The following is a 12,907-nucleotide window of genomic DNA, read 5'->3' as shown; positions in this document are numbered from 1 at the left end:
GACCAGACGCCGTCCCTTCTGCCCTGTCCCTCTGATCATCGTCGTCATGCCTAGTCGCAAATCTTCAAGATCTTCACTAAGGCAAAGCGCTGGACGGGGGTATCGCCTGCCCGACAAGCTTGACGTCTGGATCCTTGGCAGCGGCATTGCCTCCCTCACAGCGGCCGTGCATTTAATCCAGGAAGCCAATGTGCCCCCGGAAAAGATCCATATCCTGGAGAAGCTCGCTGTGGCGGGGGGAGGTACGATTAGCGAAGGGGACCCAGTGAATGGGTACAACTATCGGGCAGGAGGGATGCCCTCCTTCAACGGCTCGGCCATGGAAGAATTGCTCTCGGTGGTTCCGTCTAGAACGCGCAAAGGCAAGACGGCTCTGGACGATATCGTAGAGTACGGGAGCCACGCTCTAAATGGGACCTCCCACACACGCCTCCTCACTCGGAGGTCGCATGGCCTGGGCCGTATTGATCCTCGCAAAATCAACTTGGGGCTCCGGGACCGCATAGAGCTTTTTGTGATGGCCTCGAAAAATGAAAAGGCTCTAGCGAGAACACGGATCAAGGATCACTTTAGCGGGAGCTTCTTCAAGAGTAATTACTGGCTGATGCTGGCCACAACGTAAGAAGTCGCAGTCAGCAACGTGAGGGATTCGAAGACTAATCGTTTACCAGGTTCGGCTTCCAGCCGTGGCACAGCGCTACCGAATTACGCCGATATATCGCGAGGTTCATGCACGATATTCACGATCTAAACTCCCCGCGCGTTCTAGACTGTGGTCGCTATAATCGCCATGAAACTATTGTGGCGCCCATCGCCCATTTCCTAACATCACAAGGTGTAGACTTTCAGTTCAATACTACCGTGTCCGATATCATTCTTGACACGAAAAACGAGAACCGCGTCTCAGCCATTTGCGCGCAAAGAGACGGCGAGCGCGAGCACAAGATTGTACTGGGACAAAACGACATTGTCATTGTTTCCGTTGGCTCCGTCATGTCTGGGACAACGGTCGGTAGCAACACCGAACCACCCTCATTAGAGCTTATGGAGATCGATAAGGATCTTGATGAGAACTGGCTCCTATGGCTGGAACTATCGACGAAGAACCCCAAATTCGGAAACGCCTATAATTTCTGCACGCGCATGCCAGAGTCCCGCTTGGAATCGTTTACCGTCACGCTCAAGGATCCCGAATTCTTCAACCGATTCTGCAAATTGACAGACAACCAGCCTGGCACAGCGGCGTTCGTAACACTGAAAGACAGTAGCTGGATCATCAGCCTGAATATCCCACAACAGCCACTATTTCCCGATCAGCCAGGCGATGTGCAAGTCCTTTGGGGCTATGCGCTTTGCCCCGAGGCAGAGGGTAACTATGTTAAGAAGTCGATGCTGGCCTGTTCTGGCGAGGAGATTATGACAGAAATACTCCAGCATTTGCAATTTCCAGTCGACGGGATATTAAAAACTCGATCACCATCCCGTCTGTCGTCCCGCGGATGACGGCGACCTTGCTACCGCGGGCAGATGGCGATCGTCCACAAGTGATACCTGAAGGAATGGAGAACCTGGCACTTATTGGACAATTTGTGGATATACCGGACGAAGTCGTGGTTTCTATGGATTATGGTGTTAGAGGGGCGCAGATGGCGGTGCGTCGATTGATGGGGTTGGACAATGAGGGTAAAAAGTCGAAGAGAAGCTCTGCAATCAGTCTCTTGATGTAGTTCAGAGCGAGCTTTCTCTGTGTATATATCTTCCATGGTCGAATGATTGGAAATACCAGATCTTCGTGCCTATGCATCATCCTGTCGGCCCTCGGATACTGGCTGGGCGGAGATCGTGAGGGTTTTGTAAATCTCTACCCGATTCGGTAATACTAGGGTGGAATATGCATCCACGATGCCTGAGCTCAATATATCCCCGCTCACTGACAATGACATTACGCTATAATCCTTGATGTCAAAGGTCATTACCACATATGTACATTAAAGCTAGCGAAGAAAGATTGCGTTACTACTCAATTAACTAACGCTTATCACCCTTTGCGCATGTCGATTGGTAGTTTCAAAATCCCTATCTTTGCCTTCATTTCAATTAGGGTGGGCCGGGGCTAATCTGAAACAAGTCCAATCGTATCCCCGCAGGACACAAAAGATATGCAAAGCAATATAGTATAGCGTATCACCGTCGGACAGCGCCGCAGAGGGATCCATGGCGTGTTTAGAGAGGCCGCTAATCCGGCCTCTTCCGGGAAGTCGAGGGGAAATTCAGTCGCCTCGCATTCAAGCTTTCGACTGGGGCCCGTAATTTAGGGCTTGTTTATTCCCGCTCGGCCTTTGCTCTGTTATTGGCCACCTACTCAATCCTCCGAGGCTTTTGTTCCGTCACTTGGAGTCATTTGTGATAAGAGACCAATTGACTCCGCATCCTTTCCTTTTCTGATTCAATAATTCAATGGAGCGGCCCACAACCTGTTGTAACGTCTCCGAATCTGGGATTCTCGCAGCTGTGCCTGAGCATGCTGTACCGTCATGCAGGCCGCTCATCCCGGTCTGATGTTTATAAAGGCCGCCGCACCCCAAAGAAAATGGGTTCTCTCACCAATAACACTTTATAAAAATGTTGTTCAAAAGCATCGTGTCAACGGCTATCTTAGCCGCTGGCCTGGTCACGGATAATGTATCTGCTGCCAAACATGGTCGGTTCGGCCAAAAGGCCCGCGACTCTTTGAACCTGGCCAAGCGAGCTGCAGAGCAGCAGAAGTCGTCGTTCAAGACACCCTTGGACGATTTCCGCTTCCTAACCAATAAAACAAAGTGTACGTTTAAATATGTCCATCTCGTAATATAATTGACTAACAGGATTGGTTCCAAATAGCCTACCGGGTCGACCACCTCCCAGATGTTCCCTTCGATGTGGGCGAGATGTACTCGGGATTAGTCCCCATCGACAAGAACGACAAGTCAAGAGCTCTTTTCTTTGTCTTCCAGCCTACTATCGGCGATCCTGTTGACGAGATCACAATCTGGCTCAACGGAGGACCAGGATGCAGCTCTCTAGAGGGCTTCTTCCAGGAAAACGGCCGCTTCACATGGCAGCCTGGCACGTTTGCGCCCGTGGAGAACCCCTACTCGTGGGTTAACCTGACCAATGTGCTCTGGTATGTTCGCACTTGCTGTGTATGTCGTAACATTCGTCTAATACGTCTTGCGACAGGGTCGAACAGCCCGTCGGTACAGGATTCGCAATCGGCAAGCCCAATGCGACAACCCAGGAAGAAACTGCCGAGGACTTTGTGAGATTCTTCAAGAATTTCCAGGAGCTCTTTGGCATCAAAAACTTCAAGATCTACGTTACTGGTGAAAGCTACGCTGGCCGTTATGTTCCGTACATCTCCGCCGCCATGCTGGACAAGAATGACACGGAGCACTATGACGTGAAAGGTGAATATCTCGCGTGGCTGGAAACTCACTATCGAATTTACGTTTACCATTAAAATAGGCGCCCTGGTATACGACCCCTGTATTGGCCAACACGACTACATTCAGGAAGAAGTGCCCGCCGTGCCCTTCGTCCAGCAAAATGCCAACCTCTTCAACTTCAACACCAGCTTCATGGCGGAACTGGAGAAGCTCCACGACTCCTGCGGCTACAAGGAGTACCTCGACGAGTACCTCGTCTTCCCCCCGGCCGGCGTGCAACCCCAGAAATCCTTCAACTACACCAGCGACGCCGCCTGCGACGTCTTCGACCTGATCAGCAACGAAGCCATGGTCGCCAACTCCTGTTTCGACATCTACGAGATCAACCTCATGTGCCCGCTCGCCTGGGACGTTCTCGCCATGCCCACGGCGTTCAACTACCAGCCTGCAGGCGCGACTGTGTACTTCGACCGCGCGGACGTTAAGCGAGCCATGCACGCGCCGCTGAACGTCACCTGGTCGGGCTGTTCCAGCGAGAACGTCTACGTCGGCGGCGACGCCGGCCCCGAGCAGGAAGGGGACTTATCCGCGAACCCGATCGAGCACGTCCTGCCGCAGGTTATCGAGAGCACGAACCGCGTTCTGGTTAGCAACGGTGACTACGATATGATCATCCTCACGAACGGGACGCTGCTGGCCATCCAGAATATGACCTGGAATGGGCAGCTCGGGTTCCAGTCTGCGCCGGCCACGCCCATCACCATCGATCTGCCCGATCTCACGTGGGGTGGGGTGTTCGAGGAGAATGGTCAAGCCATGCTGCAGAGCCAGGGCGTTATGGGTGTGCAGCATTATGAGCGTGGGCTTATGTGGGCCGAGACTTACCAGTCCGGACACATGCAGCCGCAGTATCAGCCGCGGGTGACGTATCGCCATTTGCAGTGGCTGCTGGGTCGGGTTGATAAGCTTTAGAGTCCTGGAAAGGCAATAATGAAGCATGGGGGTGGAGAATAAGTACACAATGTTTGATGAAAATCGCGTCTCAAGTGGAGGCGATGGCGATATGTACATATAGTTGAATAGGTACCAATACTACGACAGCTAAGAATATAATTCATCGTACAGTCTTCTGTACATGTATTCGAAATTATTCTTCTTGTGCAAGAGGTCATCATATCCAAGAGTGTTTACTCCACTCCAACGATCGACTAATCCTGTTAGTCAACCATTGCAGTATGCGGGGAATACCCTGGCTTAGCGACAATACTCCAGCGACAGTAGCAACTCTGATCCCCGCAATTTAGTACTATTTGTCTGGTTCTGGGGTGGGGGGTTACATCCGGAGGGGCCGCTCAGGCGCTGGCGTCGCATTGCTGGGCAAAACATGCATAGGGCTGCGGTAGCGAAGACGTTGCCGGCTATATGAGAGGAACACGCGTGAGCGGAACTCGAAGGCAACTGGAGCGTTCCGTCTGCAAAGAGCGGGGATACTGGCAGGGGAGTGAGTGGGCATTATGCTGTCTACATCCTTGCATCGAAGCATGTATCTTGAATTCTTCGTACGTTGGAATTGATGGTGAATTTCACTTTTGTCGCCTAGTATGACAGACCGATTGAACCAATCCTCCGAGAATCCCAGTTAAATACATTACATCAAGGTAACAGTCATTAAAATAATTTAGACCAAAAACAATATACATAGCTAAAGAGGTATCACACGTCAATGTTTGAGAAATTGGCTTTCGTCCTTCAACCAGGTATCGAAATCCTTCAATCCCGGATGGATCTGTTTGATCTGCTTGATATCAGCACCATAGCCCTGATTGTGGAACCATTTGAACATGAGCCTCAGATCCTTGGCCATCATCATGATAAAGTAGGCCACAAAGCGGAACGTAGTGGGCACACTATGCCCCGTTTGGGTCTTAAATTTCTTTGCCATCTGCTCGAAGGTAAGCTCGTCGCCTGCCAGAGAGAGACACTGGTTCTTGAATCGGTCGTGCTGCAAGAGGACCTGGGCCGCAATTATGCCGATGTCGCTAGTCGCGATGCACTGGAGCGGCTTTCCCTGTATATATGCGTCCCAGGCCGTGAAGGTAACTTTGCCGATAAAGTCTGGTGTAAGGTTGTCGAAAAAGAACACCGGTCGCAAAACGGTCCAATCCATAGACCCGTCTTTGGTTTTCTCGAATAGGTACTGTTCGATATTGTACTTGGTCACGAAATGGGGCACGTTCGTGGGGTTGTCGGTCGATGCATCGCCACCGCGGTCCACAGATGTTTGGACGAAGTGTTGCACGCGCTGTTTGGTAGCCTCATCAATGAGGGCCTTGCCTTGGCGTTCTTCGCTTTCGAGACTCTCGCCTTTCGCAAAGGGGCTCTGTTTATTTCGACCACCCTCCGTCAGTTTAACCTATTTTGTATACAAGCGAAGTCATAGCTAAAGATCTCCTCACCTGAAGACTGAATACGCCCCAAACAGGCAAGGATGAGGCTTTCTTGGCATTTTCAAAGATGCCCGCGGGATTGTTGAGATCGCCCTGAACCAGCTTAACCTTGTCCGACTTCTGAGCCAGTTTCTGGGCTGATGGGGATTGGGCATTCCGGGTCACGGCGAGGATCTCCACATCTGCGTCCTGGGCGACTAGCGCGTCAACAACGGCACCACCTTGTTTGCCGGTGGCGCCGATGATCAGCAGAGCGATGGTCATTTTGTGGAAGGCTTTCGAGGGGTTTGAATGACGCTGTGATGATTTGGTTCCTGACAGTTTGGAACACCGTCGTCCTTATGTACGTGCAGCATTACATGGTAGAGCTGAGGTGGAAAATGTAGGTCTCTTCAGACATTCAACCCTAGCAAGGGATAATCGTGATGTCATGTTGGTCAGCAGACCCCGAGGCCGAGGCCGATATTGACTCAGGCACCAACGGATGACTAATGCCGCCCTGCCTTCCATTTTCTTGTGGGTCTTATCAACAATCTCCAATCTGATACTGTACAAGAGAACAGAAAAACTGAAGGTTAAGAGCTCTGAAGGGGAAAATCGAAGCGAATTGCCGCCCCGAATACACGTCTCCGGGCAATAAATCTCTCCAAGTCTTTTATTTGAGCTTGCCAACACCAATACCGGCCATGACGTTATCGGGAATATAGGAATGGTGGGAGGAATAGAATCCTCGTACGCACCAGCCTTCTTCAGGACGTCGGCATTTGTGTGGGGAGGGAACTGGCCTTACTTGCTCACAGTTCGACTATACCGTCACCTTCTGAGATGCCACCTAGTCAGTCGCTATGCTCTGAAGGCTATTCTCAGACCTCACCGCAGGAAGCCCCAGCTGGCGTTATAAATATATGACACCGACAACATGTAAAGATGTACAGCCGACCAGTCGCTTGCCAAAGCTCCATCGAACCTCGGAATCTCAGTATGATCGCGGCGAAGCCCAACAGTAGTCCGGGAAGGGTCTGCTACGGCCTAGGAAAGAGGAGGGTCTTCTGCTGAAGTTAAGAAGGGACGAGAAACGACCCTGGTCGGAGATAATAAGAACATTCTCAGATTCATAGTGGGGACGACGTCCGGGTTCGATCCAAGTATGCTGGAGTATGAAAAGAAAGAGAAAATAGGGTATCACAGCGTGCAGGCTAAATGATGTACATACATCCATCTTGGCATTTGGGGGAGGTTACAAGATGAGCTCCGAACATCTTTCTTTCGACGCTCTTGACATACCGAAAGATAAGGTGTGATAGCAAATTAGAGATAAAGCCCACACTCTATAAGCTTCCAATCCCTGCTGTGTTCTTTCATCCACTGGGATATTTATATCTGGAATAATAAAGACCCTGTGCAGACCTATGTATAGGCTCACGGGCTTTCTTGCGCGAAAAGCCAACCAACGCCCATTGAATTTTGGTTTTATTCACAATTCACGTAGACATTAAACTGTGTTTTCGCAGGCTCAGGGCGCAGAAGCAGAAGCCAACTAATTTCACTGACAACAATCTCGCTGCAATTTCGTTGAATTATAACGCAACATGACCTTAGAACAAAACCTTTCTCGCAGCATTGATCCCATCAAGGTCCCATGTCTGCGGCGCTGTCCTAGCCATCCAGTCTTGGAAGTTTCCATAAAAGGCAGGCTTCATGATTTGAGCGTATTCCCAATAGTCAGGGTACCAGCCAGCATACTCCCAGATTCCTCCACTGGTAGGGAATCCCTGTAGAGTGATCGACATCCTCCATGTCCGCGTGGTTGCATAAGTAGAGAAGAGAAGACTGAACAATCAAGATAAGCTCGAGATTTGTTTCTTATGGAATACAGGAGATTTCCTCGTCCAAGTGAGTCCTTAGCCTAGAACCGCTGTGACAAGGTAGAAGCGTCTGCTATGGAGAGCTCGAATGTCACCACCTAGGATGACGTGTCACCGTACCGTATAAGAGTCCACGTGCCTTGTGTCACGGGAAACAAAGCATGATTTGCAGAGCACATTTTTGAACACTGTACTCCGTACTTTCCTAACAGATGTGTAAAAGCTGCATACTGGTCATCTATGGCTATATTTAACTTCAAGCAAGCAAGCACCGAGAAATACACAAATAGGAAGGATGCAATCCCTTTCCTTTTCGTTCGTTTCTCCAACCTACAAACCGATACGACAGTATAAGAGATACTTTCCCAAACATCTTTAGATACACCGTGCACGAGGACTTATGTGGGCAACCATGACGACATCGCTCTCAATAGATAAATATTCACTCCCTTTTAGCAATATGAGCGGATATCCGGACGCAGATACGACGTTAAGGAGAATAAGCCTCAGCGAGATATGTGAGGTTAACGGCCGATGTTTCTGGCGCATAAGGGAGTCAGGAGTGGACCGAATACCAGCCTGAAAATCGCCAGATTATCCCCGCTACACACGACCCTCTATACATCATTCTAGTCCTTCAGAGCCAGGGACCTGGCGAGCCTAATTACTGGTCTATCTGTGTTCGACATGAGAAAGTTACTGGTTGGGTATACCAAGTGAAAGGGGGTGGAGAAAGTATGCGGTACCAGCCATCACCTCAGTCTATCAACGTCGTCAGCTCCGCATCTTTCTTGAATCTATACCACTTGGTTACCGTGACCGAGCAGCAGATTACAGCAAGTGAACCGCCACCCAGAGCAATGAACCGAGCAGCAGTCAAAGAGAATTGTCAAGGGTGGGCACTGCGTGTCATGTCTAGTCTAAGCTTGTCCAGAGGGGTTTTATGTCAGCCGAGAAGCTTCAGATGGCAAGGTCTATGCGGCAGCCGGTGTAAGGAATCTTTCTGGGCACTTTGTGTACCTACGTCTAGATCTTGTCATGTGTTGTTTTCACTGTACCGGCATGGCAGTTTCAAATCTGCTGTCATTTGAGGTTTGTTTTGCTGTGAAGTATGGTAATCGCTGCCGACATTGAGTATGTTCCATACTTCTTTCTGCTCGTCTTGACGTTCGCCTGACTCATGGTTTATCTTGACCTCCACTACCCAGTTATATATAGCGTTAGGTTTATGCTACTCATGGTTTTGTGCAATGGTTGACTGATCCAGGATCAAATTATCTTGGATCTGCATCATACTGGGCCATGACATACGGAGTCCTACTGTACTACTCTCAGTAATCCACTACCGGCCATTTTAAATCTTAACTTCATAAAGAGAAAGTTTTATGGACAGATATGGGTTCGACTATTCATCATATACCGAACAAGACAAAACAGAGTATCCTGAGTAAATTTCAAAACAGATATGGAGACTGAGGGTTATGTGCAAAGGACCCGTTATCTACATTTAGATTTCACCCCCAGTACCACATCCCAGCGAGGAATACCACCAGCCAAAACCGGTAAAAACTACTAGTGGGACACATCCTCAACCCTCTACTGCTTAGTCCTCTCCAGGAAAATCGCCGGAGTACTCTGACACAACCAACACAGGTAAGTGGGTCGGCTGCGGGGTTGGATTCCTGGTCGAGAACTACCCAATTATCCGGAATATCGTGGCTACAATCTAACGTGCTCCTCCCGGACGAGCGTAGTCGCCTCTTAGGTAAGGACCCGCGATGGACAGGCTATCCCCGCTGAGGGTGCTGGTCGCACCTGCAGTCACTGAACCAGCCGGCAAGACAGGATCGACCGCGGCATAAACACCCGCGCCTTGAATTCCTGGACAATCGCCCCCGTCCGCCGGGGCCGTGGAAGATAGGCAGAGTAGGTCAGAGCCCAATAAGACTGTCCCGATATGTCCCGCCAATACCCCGTCCAGTGTAGGCATCAAGTGAAGATCAGAAAGGGCATCGTCGATCCACTGAAAGGTAAATACAGCCCGGGGCAGCAAGGAGGAGAACGGACCGCTCTTCATACAGCTCCGACGTATCCAGCGGGACGCGTCGCAGTGTAACTGAGTAGCCCTGCTCAAGGAAAAGGCTCATGGCACGCGCCAGCGAGCCCCACAGCTGATCGTCGAGGATCTAAAGGGACATAGTCAAGACGATAAAATCGGGGCTCCGCACAGGTGACTGCGCGGCAAGCTCACGCAGTTGGAGGGGGGTCAAATCCGCTCCCGATAGATCGGCCACATTCAGAGGGCCGGGAGTAAGCGTCCTGGGTCGAGATACAACTGGCAGGTCGTCTCCGTTGATAGTAACAATACGGGGCGCTAGCCCCCTGCCATGTCTGGCAGTACCAAGCCCTGTCTGTCGATCTTGGCTGCAGCCGACGCAGCGCAACCGCAATAGACAACTGCATTCACTAACAGTTATGATCACTCGTATATACTAGCTCAGCATCTGTCGTTCTTCCATGGCTGTTGCCTTGCTAGGAAACACTCCTACCCCCAACATATGCACGGGGTCAATGCTGCAGTTCCTTTACTTTCACCAATCCATAAGAGTCAATAATAGCAGATGTTAGGGATCACCTACTTGGCGTTCGGGGTAAATCTACTCTAATCCAATTCAAACCACGGTGAGTGCATGATTCCCCAGTAAACAACCACCCTAACGCATGCGATCATAAGAGGCACCAAACAACACTGGCCTTTCGAAAATTTGGTCTATATTGCTATTTTTCCACTTGAAGTATTTGCCGGACGCCAGGGGGTAAATGCAGATGGTTCTCAGCCATGTTGCTCAACCCAGACCGCTTGGTTTACTCATCCTTTCAAGGCGAATACCTACCGTCAATAACCTGATGGGCTTTGGGTATTTATATCTGAGGAACTATATTGTCCTAATCGCTTTTCTTGTCCATATAAGAACTGTTTGTCCTCTGTATGTCTATGGAGCCTATGCCTTCCTTAAATTACACTCAAATTCCAAACATAATACCATGGCGTCTCTCGATCAGGTTCAATCAGTGGAGTCCATCATTCTACACAGCTTCACCAACAAAGATTACCCTCGTCAAGCCCTGACTGCTGCAGGTGTGGAAAATTACAATCATGAGGGTAATAGACAGCTAGCACAGGTTGGTGCCGCGTGGGTTGACACGGTACTCAATATAGTTTTCATGCGCATGGGTATAAACAAAGGTTGGTGTAATACTATGGTCGATACACAGACACAGCTGAATTGGGAATATCTCCAGAGCATAAGGCAAAGTTGAAACTGGAGCTTACCAAGAGGGACCACCTTGTTCTTGCTGCTAAGCGAAGTGGCATCAGCAAGTATATCACGTACTCTTGCCGATCGGGGTTCGAATCAACGGCCGTGCTCCGCAATACAATAAATGCAATCATTGCAGCTGTTCTTCTAGATACTAATGGGAGTATTTCAGTGACACTATTTGTTCTGTCGCGGTACGAGCATTATGGAGCGTTCGGGAGTCCAGCCGACTAATGCAATTCTTTAACAGCATCTTCATGACGCCTGATATCCAATATCTCGAAACTGGCTCAGAGACAATTGTGGAAGCTGTATCTGCTGTCACAAACGCTGCCCTGACTGCGGGAATCCACTTTTCTGGTGTACTGACCCCCCCAGCCATCGAGTCTTTACCAATTAATCTACCATCACAAACCGTGGCCGACCTAGAACAGCGTCATATGCTTATTTCTCCTGTCCATACCAGCCTGTATGCTCCGGTACCTCCATTGTTTGGATGTAGTGATCCTCTTGGAACGATACAAAACGATCCGGGGATATCGATAAACATCTCGACCTCAGGTGTCACAAGTGAGCCCAATATCTTACCCAACTTTCACCAGCAGCCTCAATACCACGATCATGTCTTCCAGATAAACCCTCTCCCTGATGGTAGCATAGTTGAAGAGTTTCCAAGTGTTAGCATCGACCCTTCGAGTGTACCTGATCACGCTACATTTCCAGTACCGTCTGTCATCCCATCCGAAGCGCCGCGCTCAAGTACCACTACTCCTAAGAGGCCTAGTGAGACCGAAAGAAACGACAAACAAAAGATCAAGCGTGTAAAAGGTACACAATTCTTTCATCTTGATCCTGAGCTCAAAGAGTTCCTAGCCAACGAGAAGACGAAATGTGAACAGCAATGCTTGCCGCTTCCAGAGGCCACATACTTTACGCCCGAGATTCAGGAACACTTGATGAATCCGAAGAAGAAGTTGTGTGAGGCTTTCATACGTCTGGTAATAAGTATCGCAAGTCCCCATACAATACTTGCGCTAGGTCGGATGATACAAAGGGCAAGAAAGGATGACAATTTTCGATCATGTTGTCTACGAGACATTATCCCTAGCCAAAGACTGCATTTGATTGAGCGCCTAGAACAAGAGGCTGGCATCATTCAGATTATGAGATGGTACCATATTCTTGAAATGTTCCGAGATTGTGGCGGTCATGAAACTGTCTCTAGTGCTGGCTATGTTCATTACACAGCGGATACGCTCCCGAAAGCTCGGAAGACTATGGGAAATCCGAGAAATATGGACGAGCATAAGGTCACCCAAGCCTTGATGGCGGAGATCTTTCCAGATTTGAAACCGGATACAGAGTATTATGGAAGCCAACTAAAAAGGTTCAACCGGCTACGGAGAGTCGGCAAGCGTCTTCACATATTGACAGATACCTTCGGCGAGGGAATTCTCGGGCTTATTTTGGACAACACATTAGATGGTCGGCTTGATCCCTGTGTGTCAGATGTCATGTAAGTTGGTTTACTACTATATATACGGAGCTGACGATGTGCAGGTTCTGGAAGCCCACGGAAAAGGAGTTCCGTCTCTTTATCCAACTTCTCGACAAGTCGCAAGGCGACCTTCTCCGTAAATTCAGCGAGCCCGTTTGGGCCATTCTAGAGCCCGTTCTTTGCTGTAGGCTGGCGGAAATGGGGATATTTCAAATAGAGCAAATGTGCCCCGAAGATATTTTAAGGTATCCTAAGGGCGCTCCGGGGCTATTGGCTTGTATTCGGTGAAGCGATGAACCACGATCATTAAGAGCCCGGCAAATGATTCGACTAGGTGTTTATACCTGTAATC

At 49.6% G+C, this 12,907-nt stretch overlaps 5 protein-coding genes across 5 annotated transcripts; 3 read left to right on the top strand and 2 right to left on the bottom strand.

Annotated features, from left to right (window-relative positions):
• Positions 1-46: 46 nt before the first annotated feature.
• On the top strand, positions 47-1,727 carry ANOM_000529 (oleate hydratase; the record flags this gene model as incomplete). The annotated part of the gene is made up of 3 exons (XM_015545787.1): positions 47-618; positions 672-1,369; positions 1,435-1,727. 3 exons carry the CDS (start codon positions 47-49, stop codon positions 1,725-1,727), a joined length of 1,563 nt encoding a protein of 520 aa, XP_015412050.1.
• Positions 1,728-2,622: 895 nt separating this feature from the next.
• ANOM_000528 (serine-type carboxypeptidase F) lies at positions 2,623-4,397 on the top strand (the record flags this gene model as incomplete). Its single annotated transcript, XM_015545786.1, has 4 exons — positions 2,623-2,821; positions 2,881-3,163; positions 3,220-3,446; positions 3,505-4,397. 4 exons carry the CDS (start codon positions 2,623-2,625, stop codon positions 4,395-4,397), a joined length of 1,602 nt encoding a protein of 533 aa, XP_015412049.1.
• A 748-nt stretch (positions 4,398-5,145) lies between these two features.
• Positions 5,146-6,208, bottom strand: ANOM_000527 (nmrA-like family protein; the record flags this gene model as incomplete). Its single annotated transcript, XM_015545785.1, has 2 exons — positions 5,146-5,838; positions 5,882-6,208. Coding segments are annotated over 2 exons (1,005 nt in total), but the record flags the coding sequence as incomplete, so codon positions are not given.
• A 3,255-nt stretch (positions 6,209-9,463) lies between these two features.
• ANOM_000526 (uncharacterized protein) lies at positions 9,464-9,814 on the bottom strand (the record flags this gene model as incomplete). Its single annotated transcript, XM_015545784.1, has 1 exon — positions 9,464-9,814. One exon carries the CDS (start codon positions 9,812-9,814, stop codon positions 9,464-9,466), a length of 351 nt encoding a protein of 116 aa, XP_015412053.1.
• A 968-nt stretch (positions 9,815-10,782) lies between these two features.
• Positions 10,783-12,843, top strand: ANOM_000525 (uncharacterized protein; the record flags this gene model as incomplete). The annotated part of the gene is made up of 5 exons (XM_015545783.1): positions 10,783-10,984; positions 11,041-11,251; positions 11,308-12,035; positions 12,096-12,573; positions 12,618-12,843. The coding sequence occupies 5 exons, from the start codon at positions 10,783-10,785 to the stop codon at positions 12,841-12,843; spliced, it is 1,845 nt and encodes a 614-aa protein (XP_015412052.1).
• Positions 12,844-12,907: the final 64 nt, after the last annotated feature.

The sequence above is a fragment of the Aspergillus nomiae genome (genome assembly GCF_001204775.2).
Source record: "Aspergillus nomiae NRRL 13137 chromosome Unknown contig00005, whole genome shotgun sequence".
NCBI lineage: Eukaryota > Fungi > Ascomycota > Eurotiomycetes > Eurotiales > Aspergillaceae > Aspergillus > Aspergillus nomiae.
The sequence above is the reverse complement of the archived record's forward strand: the minus strand, read 5'-3'. Positions and strand labels throughout refer to the sequence as shown.